At 55.9% G+C, this 21,337-nt stretch overlaps 8 protein-coding genes across 8 annotated transcripts in view, besides 13 other annotated features; all 8 read left to right on the forward strand.

Moving 5' to 3' along the window:
• Positions 1–38: 38 nt before the first annotated feature.
• Positions 39–58: a microsatellite.
• Positions 59–103: 45 nt separating this feature from the next.
• Positions 104–1,654, forward strand: Tco025E_00659 (uncharacterized protein; the record flags this gene model as incomplete). Its single annotated transcript, XM_029367599.1, has 1 exon — positions 104–1,654. The coding sequence occupies one exon, from the start codon at positions 104–106 to the stop codon at positions 1,652–1,654; it is 1,551 nt and encodes a 516-aa protein (XP_029232311.1).
• A 507-nt stretch (positions 1,655–2,161) lies between these two features.
• Tco025E_00660 (uncharacterized protein) lies at positions 2,162–3,253 on the forward strand (the record flags this gene model as incomplete). Its single annotated transcript, XM_029367600.1, has 1 exon — positions 2,162–3,253. One exon carries the CDS (start codon positions 2,162–2,164, stop codon positions 3,251–3,253), a length of 1,092 nt encoding a protein of 363 aa, XP_029232312.1.
• A 57-nt stretch (positions 3,254–3,310) lies between these two features.
• Positions 3,311–3,349: a microsatellite.
• A 78-nt stretch (positions 3,350–3,427) lies between these two features.
• Positions 3,428–3,463: a microsatellite.
• Positions 3,464–3,509: 46 nt separating this feature from the next.
• On the forward strand, positions 3,510–6,302 carry Tco025E_00661 (transferase; the record flags this gene model as incomplete). Its single annotated transcript, XM_029367601.1, has 1 exon — positions 3,510–6,302. The coding sequence occupies one exon, from the start codon at positions 3,510–3,512 to the stop codon at positions 6,300–6,302; it is 2,793 nt and encodes a 930-aa protein (XP_029232313.1).
• Positions 6,303–6,414: 112 nt separating this feature from the next.
• Positions 6,415–6,446: a microsatellite.
• Positions 6,447–6,803: 357 nt separating this feature from the next.
• Positions 6,804–6,852: a microsatellite.
• An 89-nt stretch (positions 6,853–6,941) lies between these two features.
• Tco025E_00662 (uncharacterized protein) lies at positions 6,942–7,679 on the forward strand (the record flags this gene model as incomplete). The annotated part of the gene is made up of 1 exon (XM_029367602.1): positions 6,942–7,679. The coding sequence occupies one exon, from the start codon at positions 6,942–6,944 to the stop codon at positions 7,677–7,679; it is 738 nt and encodes a 245-aa protein (XP_029232314.1).
• A 60-nt stretch (positions 7,680–7,739) lies between these two features.
• Positions 7,740–7,772: a microsatellite.
• A 41-nt stretch (positions 7,773–7,813) lies between these two features.
• Positions 7,814–7,840: a microsatellite.
• Positions 7,841–8,509: 669 nt separating this feature from the next.
• Tco025E_00663 (uncharacterized protein) lies at positions 8,510–11,221 on the forward strand (the record flags this gene model as incomplete). The annotated part of the gene is made up of 1 exon (XM_029367603.1): positions 8,510–11,221. One exon carries the CDS (start codon positions 8,510–8,512, stop codon positions 11,219–11,221), a length of 2,712 nt encoding a protein of 903 aa, XP_029232315.1.
• A 4-nt stretch (positions 11,222–11,225) lies between these two features.
• Positions 11,226–11,255: a microsatellite.
• Positions 11,256–11,307: 52 nt separating this feature from the next.
• Positions 11,308–11,330: a microsatellite.
• Positions 11,331–11,614: 284 nt separating this feature from the next.
• On the forward strand, positions 11,615–13,450 carry Tco025E_00664 (apurinic/apyrimidinic endonuclease; the record flags this gene model as incomplete). Its single annotated transcript, XM_029367604.1, has 1 exon — positions 11,615–13,450. The coding sequence occupies one exon, from the start codon at positions 11,615–11,617 to the stop codon at positions 13,448–13,450; it is 1,836 nt and encodes a 611-aa protein (XP_029232316.1).
• Positions 13,451–14,029: 579 nt separating this feature from the next.
• On the forward strand, positions 14,030–16,645 carry Tco025E_00665 (putative adaptin; the record flags this gene model as incomplete). Its single annotated transcript, XM_029367605.1, has 1 exon — positions 14,030–16,645. The coding sequence occupies one exon, from the start codon at positions 14,030–14,032 to the stop codon at positions 16,643–16,645; it is 2,616 nt and encodes an 871-aa protein (XP_029232317.1).
• Positions 16,646–16,945: 300 nt separating this feature from the next.
• Positions 16,946–16,976: a microsatellite.
• An 890-nt stretch (positions 16,977–17,866) lies between these two features.
• Positions 17,867–17,899: a microsatellite.
• A 51-nt stretch (positions 17,900–17,950) lies between these two features.
• Positions 17,951–17,977: a microsatellite.
• Positions 17,978–18,085: 108 nt separating this feature from the next.
• Positions 18,086–18,118: a microsatellite.
• A 55-nt stretch (positions 18,119–18,173) lies between these two features.
• The window catches only part of Tco025E_00666 (uncharacterized protein), a gene marked incomplete at both ends in the record, with an annotated part of 3,816 nt that continues 652 nt past the window's right edge, over positions 18,174–21,337 (forward strand). The window contains one exon of the mRNA XM_029367606.1: positions 18,174–21,337. This exon is cut by the window's right edge and continues 652 nt beyond it. Within this exon, the coding sequence (XP_029232318.1) occupies positions 18,174–21,337 (3,164 nt within the window).

Below are 21,337 nucleotides of genomic sequence, written 5' to 3' on the forward strand. Positions count from 1 at the left end.
CCTTTCCATCTCTCTTTCTCCCTCCCTCCGTGTGTATGTGTTGTTGTTGTTGTTTTTGCAACTTTTTGTGTGCGCAGGGGAGAGTTGAAAGACGACTGGACGAATGGTGTATCGGGTGTTAGGCTCGCCGTACGCATTGGCGCTTCACCAGCACGTGGTGTACCTGCGCCTGCGTCGTCAGCCCTTCAAAGTTTACTGTCGAACCTTGACTACAACCCTGTTCTACGCCTTGCTGTTTCGCGCCCGCAATGCCTTCTGCACAGTCACGCTGGATGGCAATTCCCAGCTGCAGCTGTGGCAGCTGATAGATGCCGTTGAGCGGTCTGGCGCGCAAAAACAGGGAGAGCCGTTTCTTGTATTGAAAGATACGCATCCGAGTATTCATTTGGCAACTTGGGCCGTGCTTCTGTACGCGTCATGGTGGTTGGCAAAGACAGGGGCGATGTACCGCTGGATCGACGGTGACAGTATCGACGTTGTGGAGGGGTATCTTCGCTACTTTCTCCTTATCCCTGGTGTTGGTCTGCCCGGTGCGATAGTGCGGCAGTTCCGACAGGCGATGCAGCGACTAACGTCGGTCACGGGGGTGTCGAAGGAGACGGCGCCGTACATGCGGGAACATTTTCAGCGCCTCTGCGTAGCCCTTGATGACCACTTCCAACAGCACCCGGACATGCCGTTTATTCTTGGAACGCCACATCCCACATTGGCGGATGTTTCCATGGGGGCGGCTTTCTCCGCCAACTTTTTGATGGATGACCCGCCCGCATCCCTCGTGGTGCAGAAGTTTCCGCACCTGAACCGCTACCTGGAGCGGGTGACGGGGTGGCGCGGCGGCGTCTTCGTCGGGGAGGAGCACACCGAAGACCCGAGGGAGCGGGTAAGCCAGGTGCCGGGCACCTACGCCGACGTCGTCCCGGAGTCACTGACGGCTCTGTTTCAGCTCATTGAGGAGGTGATGCCCTTCATGCTCTCACAGTGTGCAGCGTTTCACGCCTTCATGGCGGGTGACGGGGTGCGTCACCTTAGAAGGGAGCCACTTGAGGAGCCGTGGCAGGGGTGCAGCGGCTACCTTGTCCCACAGATGACCGAAATTAAGTCCCTCATGATTATTGACAGTGGCGTCTACACCGTACGAGCGCGGGCGCAGGACCTCGAGGTGGCCCTCTTGGCTGCCCGTGAGGTGGTGGGGGATGACGTTGACGCTGACGAAGCGGAGCTGGGCGGAGGTGCGGGAACCCGTCTTATGCAGAAGACGACCACAGCAGGTGACGCCTTACCGCCTGCCACATCGCAGCCGCCGGCGAACACGACGGCTAACGCGGTTGCATCGTCGCACACGTCTCTGGACGCCAGCGCCGCGTCAGACGGCGACGTTGATGATCCACTAGCGGAGGATGCGGACTTTCACCGCGTCTTCACCACAGCCAATCATCGCCAACGTGGTCCCCTCCAACTACGGCGGGGTGCAAGTCCATTGGGCCGTATCACTGTGGATTCTCGCCTCCACGCAATTCGAAGCATGTTGTGCAAGATGCATCACCCACACTACACGCTCTCCAGCGTCTTTCATGGCCGCAAGATGTTTGTGGCCGTTATACCCGAATACGAGGTGGCTCGCAAGCGGAAGGAAATAAGACCTGGCGCCACTTAGTGGGCTCCTCTCCCACTCTCTCAAGTTTACGTGTATGTGTGCGTTGGTATACGTGCACGTGGAAACCCTTGCTTTTTGTATCTTGGCTTCTCTGCATGGCGCTGTTTTATTTATTTATTATTTTTTCTCGGATGGGCATATTTTTTTTATGCGCAGCTTTCTTTTCCTTTCCTGTTCTTCTTCGCCCATTCACACACACTGGGGTGTCCGGGTGTTTGTATGTTGTGGTATTTTCTGCTCCCTTCTCTTCTTACTTTGAAGTCCAAACAAAACACCAGGACACGCGTGTTTGGGCAGCATTTTATTCCCTGGAGCAGCTGCGAGAGGTCGACGGAGCGCGGCGGTGCGGCGAGGAAAAGGGGAGAAGAGGGCTCTCTTCAACGGCAAAGGCGCGCGAGCGGCACCACCGTCGTGTCGCTTCTCTGTTTTCCTTCATTGTTTTTTTCCTCCCCGTTGCATGGAAGCAGTGGGAGGAAAACATCAGCCAAGCGTTGCCGAGCGGAAAGGATGTTCGTGAGCACCCAGGCGCGGCTGCTAAATAGGCAGACGCAGAAGTACATGACGAAGCTTCGCTACCGCTTTCGCCGGCCAAATGTCCTGCCGTTGCGTCAAACGGCGGAGCAGCGTCGGAACACTATACTTGAGGTTTTGCGAAGGCGTCGCATCAGCCCCGGTGAGCACTCACCATATCGGTACGTGGAGCAACGCTTGTACTCGAAGTCGTCGCGGCTCGATCGTGAAGGGGTAAACCTCAACAAAACGTATGCGCTGCAGGGTCTCGGTGACATGGAGCCGCTGCGAAATAGCGCCAACTTTGGTTTGTCGGAGAAGGATGCGCTGCGGTATGAGAGCTGGGAGGAGCGGGCCAAGTACACCGCACCACCGATCCCCTTTACACCGCTTGCCGCACGAAAGCTCGCGGGAGGCGCACTCTGGCCCTCAGCGCCTGAGCCCACGGGAATGATGAGTCGGGAGGTGCGTTACCTGCGACACGAGTCTAACATGTCGCCAAGTGCTCGTGCGTTCTGTGAGCGGGTGGCGTACCACTTGCGCCGTTCACTGAGGGCGTGTCCCGCGCACATTGGCGAGCGCATAGACTTTGCCCAACTTATCATTCAGGAGGTGCTGGGATCCCGTCGCTCGAAGGAGATTTATATTGTGTGGTCCACGGTGGATCCGGGGGCGCGGTTTGAGCTGGAGCCGCTACTTCACCAACTAAATCATTGGGTACAACAGCTGATCATTCGTCGCGTGAAGAGTCGTCCACACATTCCTCGGGTGAATTGGATCTACGACGGTGGTCGGCTGGAGCGCGAGATGCCGCGAGAATTACTGAATGAAATGGAAAGCCTCGTTGGGGAGGCCTCCACAACCCTGGAGTCCCGGTTGAAGTACCTTAAGGAGCTTGACACGATGAATCAGCGTATGAAGAGTATCCCATGGTTTATGCCGTACCTGTGGAACAAGGAGGAGAAGGCGACGCGGCGCAAGACAATGGAGGCCGACTTGGCTGAAGTGGAACGGCGTCAGCGACACGAAAACACAGTCCAGCGGGGCTCTCCGCCACAGACGAGCCCACCACCGCAGTTCATCCGCTAGTCCGCTGGGTTTCTTTGCCAGGTGCCACGTATTGTCGTTGTTTGTCATCGAGGTACATCTGTCTGCCTCTCCCCCTTTCCCTCTATCTGTCTCTCTTTGGGTGTACTTTGTACCTTGCGTGCATACAACTACATTTACTATACTTTTGCCTTTCTGATTTGTGTTTATGCAGGATTGTTTTCTTTTGTTTTCCTCTTTTTTTTGTTCTGTGGTTGTACTACTATGGACACAGAAGCGTGACGGGTGTGGCCGCTAAATGACGCTTCACGCTCAGGAGGAGACCTCCCCTCACATGCCTGTGACGCAGGCCAAAACTCTCTCAGCCAGGCAGGACCCACTGCGTCGCCGCGCGGCAATACGGCGCTTTGCACCGTGGCGTGCCGATCATGTCGCTGATGCGGGCAACGAAGAACCCAGTGTGGACGCGTCCTGCGAGCCGCTACCTGACGTTCCCCGCCCCAACGTGCAAAGGCTCGAACGACCTCCAAGGCAGCCTGTCACTGCGCCGTTTCGTTGCCTGCTTCGTCAGAGATTGGCGTTGCGTCCGGCAGGTGGCATCGCCGACGACGGCACTTTCACCTCTGCCGTGTTGTATCCATTGCGCAAGCTACGTGAGCTCGGCGCGTTTGCTTCCAACCAGCGGGCGATAGAACCAACGGATTTTGCGCTACTTTTAGACGAATTTGTTATTCCTGCGTATCATACGGTGCACCTACACGATGTTGAAGGAAGGATGTTAGTTATCGAGGCTGACGCCACAGTGGAGACGCCCCCGATTGACCCCTGCGCGAACCTCTCAGCGCTGCATTACGGGGACCGCTTTTACATGAAGCCTTTGCTTGATCCCCCGAGCATCTCCAGCAGCCCACACTCATGGAACGCGGATAACGGCGTCGATGTTGCTGACACCGTGCCCCGCTGGAGGCAATACACTGTGGCGGTGGCGCTCTATATTGCGCTGGCGGAAGCCAGGTACTGTGATCAGGCTTTGCCCTTCCTCTCCTTCCAATGGATAAACTGGCGAAGATTGCTGCGTCACCAGATGCATCTGAGACTTGAGCTGATGGCAAATAACGTCACGCGTGAGCTGTTGCAGCTCTGCCATAATATTGCCCACCATCGCCATCGAAGGGATGAAAACGGCGGAGGACGCAAAATACCAGTGGCCTTACAACACCCACTCACAATGAAGGGCGTACTGCACCGCCCACACACGGGAGAAGGGACCTTGCCATCCTTGTCTACGCAACCCTTCACAGATGCGGAGGTGTTTCAGCTCTTTTACCTGCAGCTTGTGTTCCGTGCCGTGTATGACATACGATTCCCTGGGATGATCGCCGAGACGGAGGGGAATACGCTGCGTTCTGATCTTATTGGCGTGCAGACAAGTGGGAGGCGACCGTTGGCCTTTGAGCACCCAACTTTTCCTGATCGCTGGCTCCTCTTTCCGCCACACTCACGGGTGCTTCACTTTGTCTCACTTGAGGAAGCCGTTATCCCCCGCTATGCGTCTCCGCGACGATGTGTGGAAACGGCACGCCAGCGGCTTTTTGGAGCCACGTCAATGCTGCCGTGTCAAGGTCAATTGGGACGAGAAGTGGTCATGAGCTGGGCGATGCAGCGTGTTATTCACAGCCCACAAGATGCCTTTATTGCCTTGGAAGAATTATTTAGCCTCTTTGAGGATCCCTACGGCGTGGGGCGAACAACACTGTGGCGGGCCTCCGTATTGCCACGAACATATCACTGTGGATTGAATTCACTTGCGCGTTTACGTAGGAACAATGGTGATTTATTGCCTTTTTTCTCCTCTCTACAGGCTTCCACTCCCGTTGTTCAGAAGCAGAATCCTTCCTCAGCTGTACAAGAGCCGCAAAGTGGCGTAGAAATAAGCGAGGATCGCATTGTGCAACGTTGGCGGCAGTACATTCAAGAAGGTTCTATTGCGTTGTTTGAGGAAAACACAGACGCGATTGAGATTGTAAGGTTCCTCGGGACTGGTGGTAGCAGCTTGGTATACGAGGGACGACTTGGCCCACGGCGTCTTCCAGTTGCGGTGAAATGTCTAATTATTCCAGCTGACATGGATCACGAGACGTATGTAAAGGAATCCCTCACGAATGTGGCGTTCTTTGTTCTTTTTAACCAGATGGAGAGCTGTGGGATTCTGCACGGCACACGCATCTATGATTTTGTGGTGAGTAGCACACCCCCCAAAGGGATGCCAGAGGAGGACGTACGCGTGTGTAGCCGTGGGGTGGATGCGAACTCTGGCACCAAACTTTGTTACGTCGTCACGCAGCTAATGGACGGTGTCATTGGTAGGTTTCTGACGCAGGAAGACGATGATTTTGACCCTTGTTACGATGTACTTGTGAACACGCCCCTGCGTGATGGGGAGGTCTTTCAATTTTTGTACACCCAACTTGTGGCGCGGGCGTTGTTTGATTATACCGTTTTGGACCTCATGCTGCATGGTCAGCTTCGCGGCGACAACCTTGGCTACGCGCTTGTCTCCCGTCGGGAAGGGTCCACCCCCCTTCTTCCATCGTACGAAGGCATCGTCGTTGTGTTTCAGACAAGCAAAGACACTGCCCCACGATATTTGCGCTTTCCTGTAGACGTCTCTAATCCAGGGAAAGTTGGGTCGCTGCGCTTCATCTGCTTTATCGACCTTGGCCAGGGGAAGCAGCCGCAGGCGGCGGAACTGACGCGGCTTGGACTCATTGGTGAGACAGTTGTGGAATCCTGCGTCGTGGACGATGGACTTGGCCGCTACTGGCCGCTGGACCGCATTTACAGTAAATACATCGAGGCGAGTGGCGCGTTAGGCCGCAGCGCGCTGGAATGGGGAGCCGGTCTTTGCATTGACTCGCCGCAAGCCGCAGAGGCCGCATTGGAGGGGCTGTTTGAGCTTTACGAGCCCAGCTACGGTGTGCCCGCGCCAACGTCAGAGGAGCTCGCCAAACACGCTGTCTTTGTATGGACGCCGACCACCGTTGCGGAACTGCGTCGTTGCTATGTCTACCGCGACAGGAACAACCGATGATGGGAACGATTCAACAAGAAGCGTGAACGCGTGACTTTGTGTGTGGAGGGGTAGTTTTTTTTCTTTTTTGCATCGGACGCGATGCGGGAAGGTTTGCAGTAATGGTGCGGCCCTGACTGCTCCTGCTGCTGCTGTGCGTTGCTGTCGTTTCCCACTTTTTGTCTTTTTTTTTGCCCCATTGTAACTCGCGCACACAATGTTATTGGCTATTGCTCTACCAATGTATATTTATTGATGAGTGCGTGCGTGTGTGTGGGTGTTGCTGTAAAGCGAGTGAGCGAGGGAAGTGGCCCGTGTGTCCTGTCAAGCTTTGACTTCACACGTACATCCTCTCCTTTTACATGTCTGTAACTATGCATCTATATATACATATACACATATATGGGCATGCTTACTTGCTTCCAATAGTTCCTTCCTGCCTCTGTCTTCTTCACTGCAATGTTCCTTGTAAGGAAGCGACGAAAAGGAGTGGACTGTAAGAGGTGTTCGGTGTTAACTGAACTTCTACTTCTATTCCCCTGCATCATTCCTCTTCCTCTTCCTCTTCTTCCACTCACATACACGCCGAGGGAAATGAAATGAAAAACATTACATTGGTTGTCTGGGTGTGGCGGAGCACCGTGAAACGTATTGGACAACATGCGTAATGCATCCTTTATGCCGCAATATATTGAAATATCCACCTGCGCACCTCTGTGCACTGTATCCTATCGATGCTGCCTTGCTTCGTACCTTCTCCGCTCACTGTGTGTAGGAAGTAGAAAGTTGGGCACTGCGTCTCTGCTGTTGGTGCGAGAAGCCATGGCGGACGCTCCAAAAACACGCACCCTAACACGTGAGGAGGTGGAGCAGAGCGCAAACCGCCTCAGCACGCGTTACCGTGCCGAGGTGCATCTCCGGCCGTTGGTGCAGCAGAAGACGATCTCGCAGGAGGAGGTGGCGCACAGCATCAAACACCTCTACGACGACTCCATCGCCCACCGTCAACAACGGCTGCGCGAAATTGAGCAAAGCGCCAATGCGGAGGTAGAAAAGTTCCGTGCCCGGCAGAAGAAGCTGGGAGCGGATGAGGTGGAGACGATGGTGCACCACCTGTACGAGGAGTCGATTCAGCGGAAGCAGCTTAAATTCCAGGAGTTGTACGAACGTGAGTTGGTCTCCCTGCAACGCACACGCAAGACGCTGGGGAAGAAGGAGCAGGAGATGGTTGTGGCGCGGCTCTACAATGAAGGGATGGATAACACTCGCAAGAAGCACATTGCGCTTTTTGAACGCTTTGTACTCGACCGACAACCGAAGCCGGTGTACCGTAGCGAGGGGGAGGTGCTGGCGGCGTGCGATAAACTCACGAGGGGCGAGGGTGTCACCTCCGCCTGATCTCTTGCGGCCACGCACCGCCGAGAAGACAGCCTTTTCCTCCCCACCCCAGCCCATCTTTTTTTGTTTGTTTATATTTGTATTTGTATTTGTCCGCTTCTAAAACAGAGAAAACGTTCTTTCTGTTTGAATGCTTTTTATTTTGTTTTTCTTTTCTTTTTCTGTGCATGTCTCCGGATGTATCTGGTTGGTGGCGGTGGTGGCACCGGCGTAGGGTTCCAATGTAAGTATGACCTGTTCCATACATACGGGTGTCAGTGCGCGTGCCTGTTCCCGGGCGACTGTGTGTGTGCTCCAGGCAAACGTGCCTTCCCCGCCCCAGCCTCCCAGCTTGTAAAGCCACGTTGCAGGGGAGTAAGAAACAGTCACAGCTCGTCTTTCAGCGGGTGCTAAAAACGTTTGCGCTGGTCATGTAATTAAGACTTGCATCTTCCCCCCTTTAGTTCTTATTTGTTTATTTGATTTGTGAGTCGCCCAACGCCTTTTTTTTTCTTGCTTGTGTGCCTCTCGCAGTTGTTATTATTATTATTTTTCCAGGCGTCTGGGAGGCACACACATCGAGTAGGAAAGAATACCACTGGATAGGGAGTTGCATGCCCGCCTGATCTCCTTCCTGTGGATAGACGTGTTCTCCTGCGGTCAGCCTCGTCGCCGGCCCACAAAATTTGGCCGTTGCGCTTCCCATTTCCTGCGAAGCCCGTTGAACCGGAACAATCCTTGGCGGTGCCCTTCGCCGTGGCCCTCCGTAAACTCCTGTCGGCCTGTCTGTTTCTGCTGTGGCGTCGGTGTTGTGCCGCTTGCATTCATTTTTTTAGTTTTCCCCGCTGCCCATGCAGGGCGTCACGGTTGAGCAGGTCGCCGCGTGGCTTTACGAGCATCGGTGCCCCGCGACGCTGGTGGAGCTCTACAGCGAGTGGAAGACGGTGCACCATGAGGTGCACGCCCCATTCCTCGAATTGGCGGTTGCGTGCGGCCCAGTAGATGCGGTGCCAGCGAGCGCCGGTGACGTGACGAGTGTGGCGCTCGATGAGGCGGTGGTGGACGTGCTTGTGGCCTACGGAAAGCAGCGGGGAAGGGCTGCTCTCTGGGGGGCTGTAAAGCAGGCGACGGCGCAGTTTGCATCCTCCGAGTCTCCGTTGGTGGAAGACGAAGGAGCCGACTTCCTGCATCATCGTTCTCCCAGTGTTCCTCTTGCATCTGCAGTTGCAGAGGACCAACAGTCTTCCCTCACGGGGGCTGTGAAGCGGGGAACTGGCAGTAGCCAAGATGTTGCGACCGGCATGCTGGTCCCTTTTCACTCGCGGTTGCAGCGTGCAGAGGAAGACTTGGAGAAGACACTTACGGTGCTTTCAAAAGGACTGCCGAGCCTCTTGAGTGCAGTGGACCCCATGCGGAAGGATGTCCTCATCCCCATCCTTGGCCTTGCGGCGACCCTAAATCGCACAAAGTCGAGCAAGGCTGCCGCCCGCCTTCAGCTTCTTACCCTCTACACTCGTCCAAACCGCGAACACCGGGCCGCAGTTGCCGGGGCGTGGGCAATGACTTTGCGGAACGTCCCGTCCTCTGTTTTGGAGTACGACATTGTGCCGGAGCTGTTTAACCTGGTCAACGCAAGGTCGACAGAAAGGCACCTTTTGGCCCTGGAGTGTGTCATGTGTGTTGCCCCTCTCCTGGGAACGGGGCAGGATGCCCTACGCAAATCCATTTGTCAAGGATTATTGCGACCACTCAGCGAGGATGAGGCGCGCACAGTGCGGTGTTGTGTGGTGCAGTGTGTTGCGGAGCTCTGGCCCATCTGTCCCAGTGAAACGGAGGAAAGCGCAACGAGTCATGTCACCGTGAGTGATTTGCTTTCCTGCCACGTTGAAATTATTTTGCGTCTTGGTTTACACGACACCAGCGGCAAGGTGCGACGCTGTGCGCTGCAGAGTTTGCGCAACCATCTCCTGCGCCCGACGTGTACGCCGCCTCTTGTGGCTCTTACACGTATTGTTCCACTGCTTCTCTCGTGTATCGAAAGGGAGTCCGCAGTGTTGGAATCTGGCGATACACCTATGCGGAAAGGTGCTTCCGCAATTGCGGTGAAAAGCCTCGATGTTGTGGAGGGCACTGTTACCGAGAACATGTTGACGTTGGCCAGCCTGATTGAAGATGCCCTCCGACACGCGCTTGATGGTGCTGCAGGTGAAGATGGTGGAGTGGCGGCATCTGTGTTGGATGCGTACCTCCGCGTGGTACTGCCCTCCGCGTATGCCTTGGTGCTGGTGAGTCACGAGCAGGACACCTTGAACACCTCCATTTGCGCCGTGGCATCGGCGTTGGCGACGGTGGCTCCCGCGCTTCGCATGGATCAGTGGCGGCAGGTGCGGGGTTCGCTCGAGGCCTTCACGACACACGGGGGCAGCATCGATGACCGTGGTGATAGCAAGGTTTGGCGCGGCGCCGGGTGGCGTCAACGGCAGTTGTGTTTCTTGTTCACCTTTTTGACCCGGGTCGCTGGTGGGACGGAAGTTACCGGGACTTCGCCCTCGGTGGGCGTTGACGGCATCACGAAGGAGGCCTCTACGTGGCTGCGTGCGATGTTGCTGGTGGAGGTGGTGGAGGAGGGGCGGGCGGAGGTGCATGAAGCGAGGCGGGGGCAACGGGGAGAGGCGGGTGGCGGTGGGCGTGCAGAGGAAATGCAAAGTGCGGTGGTGCCGTGGTCGGAGGCGAGTGCGCGACTCGATGCCAGCGCGACGTGCCTCGCTTGGTTTGCGACTCATGTGAATGACGGCAGCGGCAGTGCGGCGGCGGTTGCCTCCATGCTCTGGTCGCTCGCCGAGTCGCCGGAAGAGAGGCAGCGCAGGCTTGCCGTTACCCTCGTGGAGCGTGTGAGTGGGCTGCCGAAGGACGACAAGGTGCGGGAGACGAGTATTTGGCCGCCGCTGCTATTGCTCATGAATGACGCTGTATATGAGGTGAAGGAGGCCGCCATGAGGGCGGCACTTTCAATGGTGAAGTTCGTCAGCACCCCGGAAGCGCAAGAGAAGGTGATGGTCATTGTGCTCGCAATGGTTGAGGCGGAGGGATGCTCCTCGCGACTAGGTGTGGCGTTCTTGCGCCACTGGTGTTCGCTCCTGCGTGAGATGCCGGCGGAGCCGCGTGAGTCCTTCCTGTACCCCCAATTGTCCAATATGGTCAACCAACTGAGTGGGACAATGCGGCGGATGGAGACGAAGCCGGCAACGTTCACTGTGGCAGGGAGAAGGGGCAGTTTGCCCCCCTCGGAACAGCGTACGCTGACGGAGGACGCGTTAGAGTCTGTGCTTGCTGTTCTGGCAGCTATCCCTCGCTGCGCTGTTGTGACACCACAGCTTGTGACTAAGTACCTTATCCCCAGTATTCAGCTCCTGGGGTCCCTAAGATCCCTCCCTGCACAGAGTCGCTCCCAGCTGCTTAGCATCACAAAGGAATACACGGCGCTGCTGCAGTCCAGTAAAGGGGCCCGCGGCAAGTCCAGTGTGTTTGACCGGATGCGAAGTGAGCTGAAGAAGCACTTTTAATGGGTTCTTTTTTTTTGTTTCTTTTTTTTTCTTTGTCGCTGGCTCCATTCTCTCTTTTTCTCTCTCCCTCTTTCGTCATGCATATATGTGTGCTTGTGTGTGTGTGTGTCTTTCTTCCAAACAAAGGGGTGGTAAGAGGCGGTTTTTGTTGCGTGACTGACACTCTTTTTTCTGTGATTAGTATATAAGTTTATTTTTTATTTTTATTTTTCTCTTCATGGGTGTGGGCTTGTGTCTGGGGATGTATGCACGTGATGAAAACGCACATGCAGGCGCCACAAGCAATAAAACCGGGAGGGGGAGTCGTGAGAGAAGTGAAGCGGAGGGCAGGGAGGCGGGAACAACAAGAGGGAACACCGAGCCCCTCAGGCACGCCCTACACTCTGGACCTCGATGCTCATCATTAGTTGGAACGTGGCGGGGTGGTCCTCGACGTCCAAGGCGATCCGAGAGGACTTTGGGAGCATTGCATGTTTTCTGCAGCGCACTCAGGCAGACATTATCTGTCTGCAGGAGGTGAAGGGGTCATGGGCAAAATTGGAGGCGGATCCATCTGGCATGGGCGCCAGCGACGGCGGAGGGGCGTTGGCCGTCGATGGGTGGGAATCCTTCTGGGCCTTCAGCGGCAAAGCGCAGCGTGGCTTCAACGGGGTGGCGACGTTTGTTCGCAAGGGCCTCACATGGTGGTGTGACTCCCGTCCGTTCACCGAGGAGGAACTGAACGACGAGGGTCGAGTGATCGTCACCTGCCACAGCGCCTTTGTGGTGGTCAACACGTACGTCGTGAACGGGCGCAACGGGCGGCGCATGGCGTTTAAGATGCGGTTCATGGCGAGTCTAAAAACCCTGCTAATTCAGCTGAGGGAGCAAACAGGTAAGGCGATCATTTTGCTTGGAGACTTAAATCAAACCTACCGGGCCGAGGACGCGTGCTGGTCGCTGCGGCGACTGAGTTTACCTGCGCTACGAGAACTTGCCCGTGTGTCGCAGGCGGCGGGGGAGGACAAGAAGGAGGCGTGGGCGCAGCAGTTTCCGTGGCTTCCTCTTCCTACCCTGCAACGACTAGAGGCCTTCATCGCGGAGCAGGCCTCCCTTATGATTCTTGCCGAAGATGCCAATGCGGGCCTGAGTGGGACGAACAAAGCCGTCAGCGTCGACAGCGGTGCCTTGTTGGATGTTGTGAAGGACGGCGATGAGGACGGTGGCAACGGCAGTGTGGGCGGCAATCTCGCTCTCACCCTTCTCGCGCAGCGAATACGCCAACGCGAGGAGCAGCGTAAGCGGAGCAGAGGCGCAGGTCCACTAGCCACCTTGGGGGAACTGTGTGACGCAGGCCTCCAAAGTCTCTCCGTGGATTCCCTGCTGCGCCGCCAACCGTTGACACACAACCGTGAAATTTTTGCCTTGACACGGTACTGTGGTTTGCCCCCACATGCCGACGTGAGCGTGCAGTTTATGAAGGGGCTTCTCGAGGAGCTGCGGCTGTGTGACACCTTTCTTGTAACCTCTCCTCGGGCCACGCAGGAGCGAGGGAGGGAGGAGGAGGCCCAGACGGCAATGCTGTGCCCCTACACATGCTGGGATCAGTCCAGGAATAGGCGGCAGCGAAATGAGGGGACTCGCATTGACTACATTTTGATTGATGAAGCGCTTCTCCCGGCACTGGTTCCGTGTCGCATGACTGAGAACAATGCCGGACCCCCCATGCCCAGCGTGGATGAGGCAAAAGCGTCCTCGGCAGCAGGAAGTGAGGCGGCGCCCGCCTTCTTTGACGAGTTTGATGGTCGCTCTGCGATTCTTGGCGTGCGTCGTGCGACGGCGGCCGGGCTGTACCCGGCCGCCCCTTTCGACGGCTCTGGCTTGCCGCCACTGAACGTGGAGGCAAGGGAGGTGCAGTTCCGTGGCCTCCCGTCTACGGGGCTGTTTGTCACACCGCCGCAGTACAGTGATCACTGCGGTGTCTGTGCCTGCTTCGACGGCATTGCACTTGCCGTGCGACCTGGCAAGGTGGAGGAACGGCATCGCTGCCAGTACAGACCCCCTGTCGGCCTGCATGCATTCTTCGTAAAGCGTGCAAGAGGCGGTGACGCGGCCGGGCTGACTGAGGCCGCAACCGCCGTGTCAACAGCCACAGGCGGGGAGGAGGGAACGAAGCCGCAGGTGCGACGCCTCGAAGCGAAACGCGAGGAAGCGGTCCAGGCGATTGAAATCTCAGACGACAGTTCCTGACATGCATGTAGGCATGCATAGATCCCCATACATACATTCTTACATTTGCTTCACTTACCGTTGTCGTGGAGAGACACATACCCATAGCCAGAGAGGGAGAGGGAGATGAGGGGGAAAGTAAAGCAAGCAACCATCGGAGAGAAACTGTCAATTTTCCGCTTCTCCGTGTCTTGGTGTTGAAATGCTTCTTTCTGCTTCTCTTGCATTGCCACTTCTTTTGTGGGCGTTGTCGGCGTCGCCCGATGCATACCCTCCACACACACACGAACATACACGCATGAAAAAACCGAAAAACAACAACACACACGTCAGGTATAGCTGAATTAATCCATTAATTTTCCTTTTTTTTCAGTAGGCGAGGGGGCGCACTTCATTATTTCATTCATTCATCGCTTGTATTGGTGCTGGCGGGGCGTGCGCAATACATTGCTCCAACACCGTCATCTCTCCCGCGGTCGTGCAGGAGCGAGAGAGCGTGTTAGACGCGCGTACCAAAGAGGAATAATTTGAAAAAAAAAAGGCGTTTTGGTGGGGGCTGAACGAAAAAAAAAAACTAAGCAGTAAATAATGAGTCGTGCGATGATTGCGGAGAAGGCCACATTGGTCTCGGAGCGGGCGAAGGAGCTTATTAGTGGCGGCGGCAGCATGGTGTCGCGGGCCCGCTCACTCATCTCCGGCGATGCGCAGTTTTTCTCGGTGCAGCCGAAGGAAGAGGATCTGCGCCAGCACCTTGATTCCGACTCGCTGCAGGAGAAGCGAAGCGCGATGAAGCGCATCATTGCGCAAATGTGCAAGGGGAATGACATGTCAAACCTCTTCGCAGACGTGGTGAAGAACGTTCACACCCCGTCCATTGAACTGCGGAAGCTGATTTATTTTTACATCACACACTACTCGGAAGAGCGCCCCAACGAGGCTCTGCTTTCCATTTCTGCCTTCCAAAAGGACCTGATGGACCCGAGTCTGCACGTACGCTCCCTTGCACTGCGGATGCTTAGCACGATACGCATCCCAGCCATTCAGCCACTGGTGCTGTTGGCGGTAAAGAAGTCTGCCTCGGACTCGGAGCCACTGGTGCGGAAAACGGCGGCCATTTCTCTCGCGCAGATGCACGCCATTGACGCCGAGGATGAGAACCGTGAGACGGTAATGAAACTTCTTCGGCAGTTGTTAGCGGATAAGTGTACGGAGGTGGCCTCGGCAGCCGCGCTCTCTTTTCTTGAGATCTGCCCCGATGAGACGGGCCTCATTCATCCCATCTACTGTGACCTCTGCCGCTCGCTCATCGACTGTGAGGAGTGGGGACAAGTGGTTCTGCTGCACGTACTTTTGCGTTATGCGCGAACGCAGTTTATGGACCCTAACCGTCCCCACAAGCCGCACGTGGTGGAACAAGGAAATGAGGCGACGAAGAACGCAGCCAAGGATACTGCGGGTGATGCGGATGCGGATGCGGATGTGTCATTAACCTCCTCGTCCTCCTCGTCCTCCTCGCTCACGTCTTCCACGGGAGCTTCCTCGGAAGCACTTGCCCCGAGAAACGGAGACGGCCTCGAGGGGGCTGGCGATGGCCTCCTTGACTTTCATCATCGTCTGCTTCTCGATTCCGTCAAGCCACTCTTTATGAGCCTTAACAGCGCCGTCGTTGTGGCTGCCACTTCATTGTTTTATTACTGCGCTCCTAGGAACGAGTTGGGTGTCTGCGTTCAACCCCTAATACGTCTACTCGGCGGCCCCGAGGAGCGACACGCGATTATTCTTAGTGCCATCTATACGATTGTGCTGTCGCAGCCAGAGCCGTTTGTTGCGCACATCAAAGATTTTTATCTTCTTCCCTGTGATGTGAGGGATGTTCGGGAGCTTAAAATACGAATTATGTCGAAACTGGTCACTGCGGGCAATTGCGTGGAACTTTTTCGCGAGTTCCGCGTGTATCTTCGTAACTTCCATGTGGAGACCGTTGTGGATGCGGTGCGCGGGCTTGGACTCATCGCAGGACGGCTGCCAAAGTGCGCCTCCCAGATTATGCGTCTCTTGGCTCCTCTCATGTCCCACCCCAACACGGAGGTGGTGTCGGAGTCCATTTCTGTGCTGCGCCTGCTCGTCGTTCAGGGAAGTGACGCGGCACGCACGTGCCAGTTAGTGTACCGACTGCTGCAGCAGGTAATGGAGGACGAGATCGCGGTGTCGTCCGCGAAGGCCAGTATTCTTTGGCTTGTAGGGGAGAACATTCGGCGTCACGCGGCAATTGCCACGGCGGCGCCGGAGTGCTTCCGTGTGTTTGCGAAGCGCTTTGTACAGGAGAGTTTGGAAGTGAAGAAGCAGGTGTTAATGCTTGGCTGCAAGATTTGGCTCTACCTTGATGGCAGCAGTTCGATGGCAGATCGTTTTCGCAAACTCTTTTTTTACGTCTTGGAGGTGGCCCACTTCGACGAGGACTATGAAGTGCGGGACTGCTGCCGTCTCATTCGCTGCACGCTGGACCGTCAGAGCGACACCTTTGCGGCGCTGAAGAGCGTGCTGCTGAGTGAAAAGCCGCTGCCGCAGACGAACGACCCCTACGTGGAGCGCACGCAGTACCAGCTCGGCACCATGTCCCACCTCTTTGGCAACTCCTTCTTCGGCTACCGCGAACTGCCCCCGTGGTCTGAGGTGGCAACAGACCCGCTGCTGCGTGGCTCTCTCTCCGCTCACGACGACGACGACGACGACTCGTTGCGCGACTCGAGCTCCGAATCCTCCTCGACGCTCTACAGCAGCGCCAACGAAACGAGTTCGTCCGCGGAGGACGACAGTGACGATTGTTCGTCGCGGTCCGCATTCTCCGCGGACGCCTACAGCGACAAGGAGGAAGAGACGGAAGAGGATGCAGGTACGTCGCGGTCCTCATCCCCGTCCTCCTCGGCGCCGGCGGCTGCCTGCGTGGCGGTGGCGGCGTCTGTGGCGACGGACCGCGTGCCTGTCGAAGTGGCGGACCAACGCGTTGCTCCCGCCGCAGCGGGTGTCCCGGTGGGTGTGTCTCTCCATGACAACGCGAATGCCACGGAGGCGGGTGAGCAGAAGCGCGAAGAAGAAACACCCGCAGTGGAAGCCTCACTGGCTACACCCGCATGCGACCCCGCCGGCGCCGCTAGCGCGGCGGCGGGTGAATGCCGTTCTTCACCAGCGCTGGAGCCATCCGTGGAGGAGCCGTGAGAAGACGCAGATAAAGTGAATGCCGGCGGATGGTGCATGCTCGCTCCCAGCCGTGTGTTTTCACTGTTTAGTGTCGCATGGGCCAGCCGCCGCTGCGGCCGCCCGCGGTTGGAGGTATCCATGCGATGGGGGTCCTTCCCACCCGACACTACTTGTTCCTGGTCGTGAGGCCAACGAGGACACGAAAAAGGACCGAGCTTAAGAGAAGATAAGAATGCAAAAAAAAAAAGACGATAACATGGAGACGAAGGTGTTCAATTCTCCTCTGTGTATGTGCGTCGGCTCTTGTGGCGGGATCACGCAGCAGGAGCAGCAGCACAGGGAGAAGCAGAATAGGAAAGGGCGATAACTTTGTCACTTGCCGCCATTCACGGAGAAGCTTGGCAAAAGTCATTCAACCGCAAAATTACAATATTGTTGTATCTTCGAGTGGTGCCGATGGTGTGGGGGTGAAGTGGGAGGAAACAGTGGCGGCCTGGCTGGGGAATTGTGGGGTGTGTGAGTTGTTTCTTTTTTTTTGTTTGCACGCTGTACTCGGCGTCGCCCTCTTTCTCTCTGTCTCTCGCTTTTCTACACTCCCTTCTTCCCCCCACGTCCTTTTGGCCGCTGTGCTTCCACCGCCGTCGTTGCCGCGCAGGTGCACGCGAGGGGGCACGCTTTTGCAAGGGAAACGAAAACACACACGCATAACACGAAGGGCGGCGCGAGTCCGAAGGACCACCGAACGGAAGACGAAAAAAAAAGAAAAAGTAAGCAAAAATCAACCGAAAAGGCCTCAAAAGGAAAGGCAATCAAACTTCTAAGGGCAGAGGGTGAACGCCGGAAGGAGAGAGAGAGAGTGAGTAAACGAAAGAGCGAAGGGGGTAGACACAAAACAAATCAGTGAGGCCGCGTGGTGTAGCTATTTGTTTGCATACACCCATTTATTGCTGCAGTTGCTGCGACGTGAGGAAGGGGGAAGTAACAAACAACACAGACAAGAAGGAAGGAGGCGGTTCGTGTAATTCCCACCACCGCCCTACAAGGGGACATACAAGACAAGACCGTTATCGACGGTTGTTTTCAGTTCCCACACAAATTAAGAATCCGCGCATACATCGATATACGCACCCATTCAGTCATCCACATCACGCCTAGTGTCACATTCATCCATTAATACAGTCATTTATTCACTTACGCGGACTCTCAGACACAGGTAAATATATTTATATATATACGACCATATAAATATATATATATATATATATATATATAATTAGGAAGAGAGACAACGCATAACCGACAAAAAGTAGCGCCGTGTGTGTGTTTTTTTTTGCTTTTTTTTTTGCTTTTCTGGTTTCACCTTTGGGTCTTCCTCACCTCTTCGGGTCCACTTTGGCCTGCAGCAGTACTATACCTATTTGACCTTTGCGGCGTGAGGAGGGTTGAGGTATAGAAAGAGCGGCGGCGGCGGCGGCGGCGGCGGCGGCGGCGACAACTGCAGTGGAGACAGAAGTGAAAACCAAAAGCGAAAAACACGGCGGCGGCAATGTTCCCAGCCGAGGAGGAGGATGTCTTGGCCATCAGGGGGGAACTTTGGATGTGCGCTGACAGTGAGAAGCCCTATAAGGTTGGCGCGGGGAGGGGCTCTAAAAATTACGTCTGCATTGAGGACGACCGCTTCTCCGTCTATTCAACACGAAGCACGCAGTCGCGTCTAATAAAGCAGGTTCCGTTTCGATCTATGAAACGGGTGGCGTGGTTCACGCACAACCCGAAGCCGCCGGTGTCGGGTGGACCGTACGGGGTGCCACCTCATCCCCAGCGCGGGGCACGCGGGGCAGCTGTGCCCCAGCCGCCGCAGTATTACTACATGGTGTTGGAGTTCATTCGCGACAACACCGTGGAGGAGGTGGAGCACCTGGCAAAGCGTGAGCGCGTCGTGCTGTGCACCGAGAACGCACAGGACTTTCAGATTTGGCAGCAGTTCGTGGAGACCTACAAGTGTACGCGGGAACGCCCTCCTGCCGAGCTTCTGTCGCGGCGGTCACGAACGAAGTCAGGCGCCGCCGTGGGAGACGACCACGATGAGACGACGAGTGAGGAGGTGGAGGAGAAGTTGACGGAGTGGATGAATGCGGTGCAGCTATGGAGGCGGAGGGCGCTCAACCTCCTCAACGAGGCTTCGCGGGCGGTGAGCTCCGCAGCAGGCGGCGGGCAGGAGGAGGTTCCCCTTAGCGGAGACCAGATGGACAATGACACGTGGAAAAAGCATGTGGATGAGCTGCTGGATAAACTTAAAAGCAACGCAGCCAATGCCATCACTGACTCGGATCTTCCACCTAGTGCAAAGGATCTTATGCCTTTAGTTGAGTTGTGGAACGACCTTTACGACAGGCATGTTCCCAATGGCAGTCCGCAAGTACCTGGTAGAGACAAGTACAGAATGACAGAAGAAGAGCAAAAACGACGCGTAAAATGCATAGATGACCTTCTAGTAAAGTCAAAGTTGTCATCGGCAGTTGTGCCCGTCGCAGGTAAGACTGCAGATGCACCGCAGGAAGACGACTTGGAAAAGGCATGCCTGGATATGGTGCGGGATTACGAGTCTACGTGGGGCGCACTAGAGGCGAAGGTGACAGGCGAGGACCACCGTGCTGGGGCCATGGCGTTGTCCGATAAACTCAAACAGGCGTATGCGACACTAAGTCATGAAGTGAGGAAGGGATCACAGCAGGAGGATGCGGACGACATGTTGGCCGAGCTCCGTGCTGCTCGTCGTGCCCTGGACGTGGCACCTGTTACCCCGCGGAACGCACTACAGGAAGTGCGTCAAAATAAAAACATAGAGCGTATAGCGAAAGAGGCGCTTCTTTGCTATACAAAGGCAGTAGTAAGTCTCTTCCAGGAATGCTACGAAGAGTACGCGTCGCTTCGGGACCACATCCTCTCTGCAGTTCGCGGAAGCAACGTCGGTGGGGACAAACTTGTTATCAACTCGGCGCACTTTGAGGTGGTTAAGGCACTGGAGGAGGAGCGACTAGCGGCCAAGAGCAAACAAGAGGCATTAGAGACACTTATGCAGGAACTCGGACGTGTAAGACGTGAGCGTGACGCGGAGATTGGCGCACTAGAGCAAAACTTCTCTCGGGCAAAGAACGGGTGGAGAAATGACCTCTCGGTCCTCCAGGCGAAACTCACCGCATTGCAGAGTTCCATGACACGAACGGCGGTTGTGGTGCCTGCCGAAAACGCGGCGTTGGTCTCACCACGAGTAGAATTATATGGCGAGGCAGAGGATGATGCGACGGAGCTGGACCACGACGCAGGGAGAGATGACGTAGATAGCTCCATCACCCGATGGGCGACACAACTCGTTTCCGACGGAGACGAAGTGCCAAGGACCGTCGTTGCCATGCGGCTGCAGCGGTTCTTTTTTTGGGCACTGAGGAGTGTTGTGCCTCTCTGTGCTGGGCGTGACACGAACTGCATCCTAGAACTTATCATGTGGGCAATGCGGAACCATCTCGCACTCCTTCAAACGGCTGCACGCGTCTTTGGTAGTCAGGAAATAGGCGCAGGCACCGACGAAACGCGAGATCTTTGTAGTTCTATTCAGGCACTTCATGACAACCATGCTCAGCTAGAGCAAATTATAGAGCGCTATGCAGGTGTCACCTGCCCAGTCAAGGTGGACGGCGACGTTGACTTTACGGAAGTGCGCAGCCGACTACAGTCGCTTCACGACAGTGAGGCTTTACTGCAAAACATACACGCACTTCTTGAAACTACAAATGCGAGCGTAGTGAATTTCCTTCTACAATTAATGTCCAACAGCGAGGAGCTAGATACCATTCGGAAAGTTACTGGGCACCACGAGGACGTTGTTCAGAGTATTGTAGACCAACGGGAAGAGCTGCAGCACCTTCGCACAGCACTACAACAATTGCTAGACAAAGACGAAGCCATGCACACCACTACTGAAGAACTGCTTGCTCAATTGCCAGCTCTACACGGAACACAAAAAACACTTGAACATACGCAAGAACTATTAAAACAAACTGCTCAGCTAGCAGCCACAGTCGCTGCGCAATCACAATTGCAACAAGAGGAGTTCAACGAACGGCTAAAACTAATACAAGACTACTACGCACACCATCCTGTACAAAATACCCAACGGGCTATAATCACTGAAGCCACAGTGGCAAAAATGCTACAATCAACGCCGCAAGAAGCAGTAACTAAAATAAAGGCAATCTTGCAAGAAATAAAAAATTGTAAGTCGCTTTTGGGAGATGAAGATCCCAACATAACGTCTTCAGCACAGCAAAAAGACAACAATAGATCAACACGTGCGCAGTGCCTGCGCGGCATCGAGTCCGCGCTGGCTGCCCTCGGCGCGGAGGACGTCGACGAGCCCGCAGCAGCAGCCATTGTGCGGGCGGCGGAGGACGCTAGGGCGCGCGAGGAGGAAATGCACGAGCGGCTGAACGAGGCTGCCGCACGCGAGCGTGCGCTGGAGTGTAAGCTGAGCGAGCTTGGCGAGGCCGCGGACGCCCTGCAGCGTGCGCTGGACGGCAACGCGCTGGCTGTGGCGGGGGAGGAGGACGCGACGGCGGTTGGGGACCGCGTGGTGAGGGCGCTGAAGCGCCTGCGTGCGGACTCGGACGCGGCGTCCGCGCGATGCGTGGCGCGNGGCTGCTGGAGGCGCCG

This window comes from Trypanosoma conorhini (assembly GCF_003719485.1).
Source record: "Trypanosoma conorhini strain 025E chromosome Unknown Tco_14.4_contig_00016, whole genome shotgun sequence".
Classification (NCBI taxonomy): domain Eukaryota; phylum Euglenozoa; class Kinetoplastea; order Trypanosomatida; family Trypanosomatidae; genus Trypanosoma; species Trypanosoma conorhini.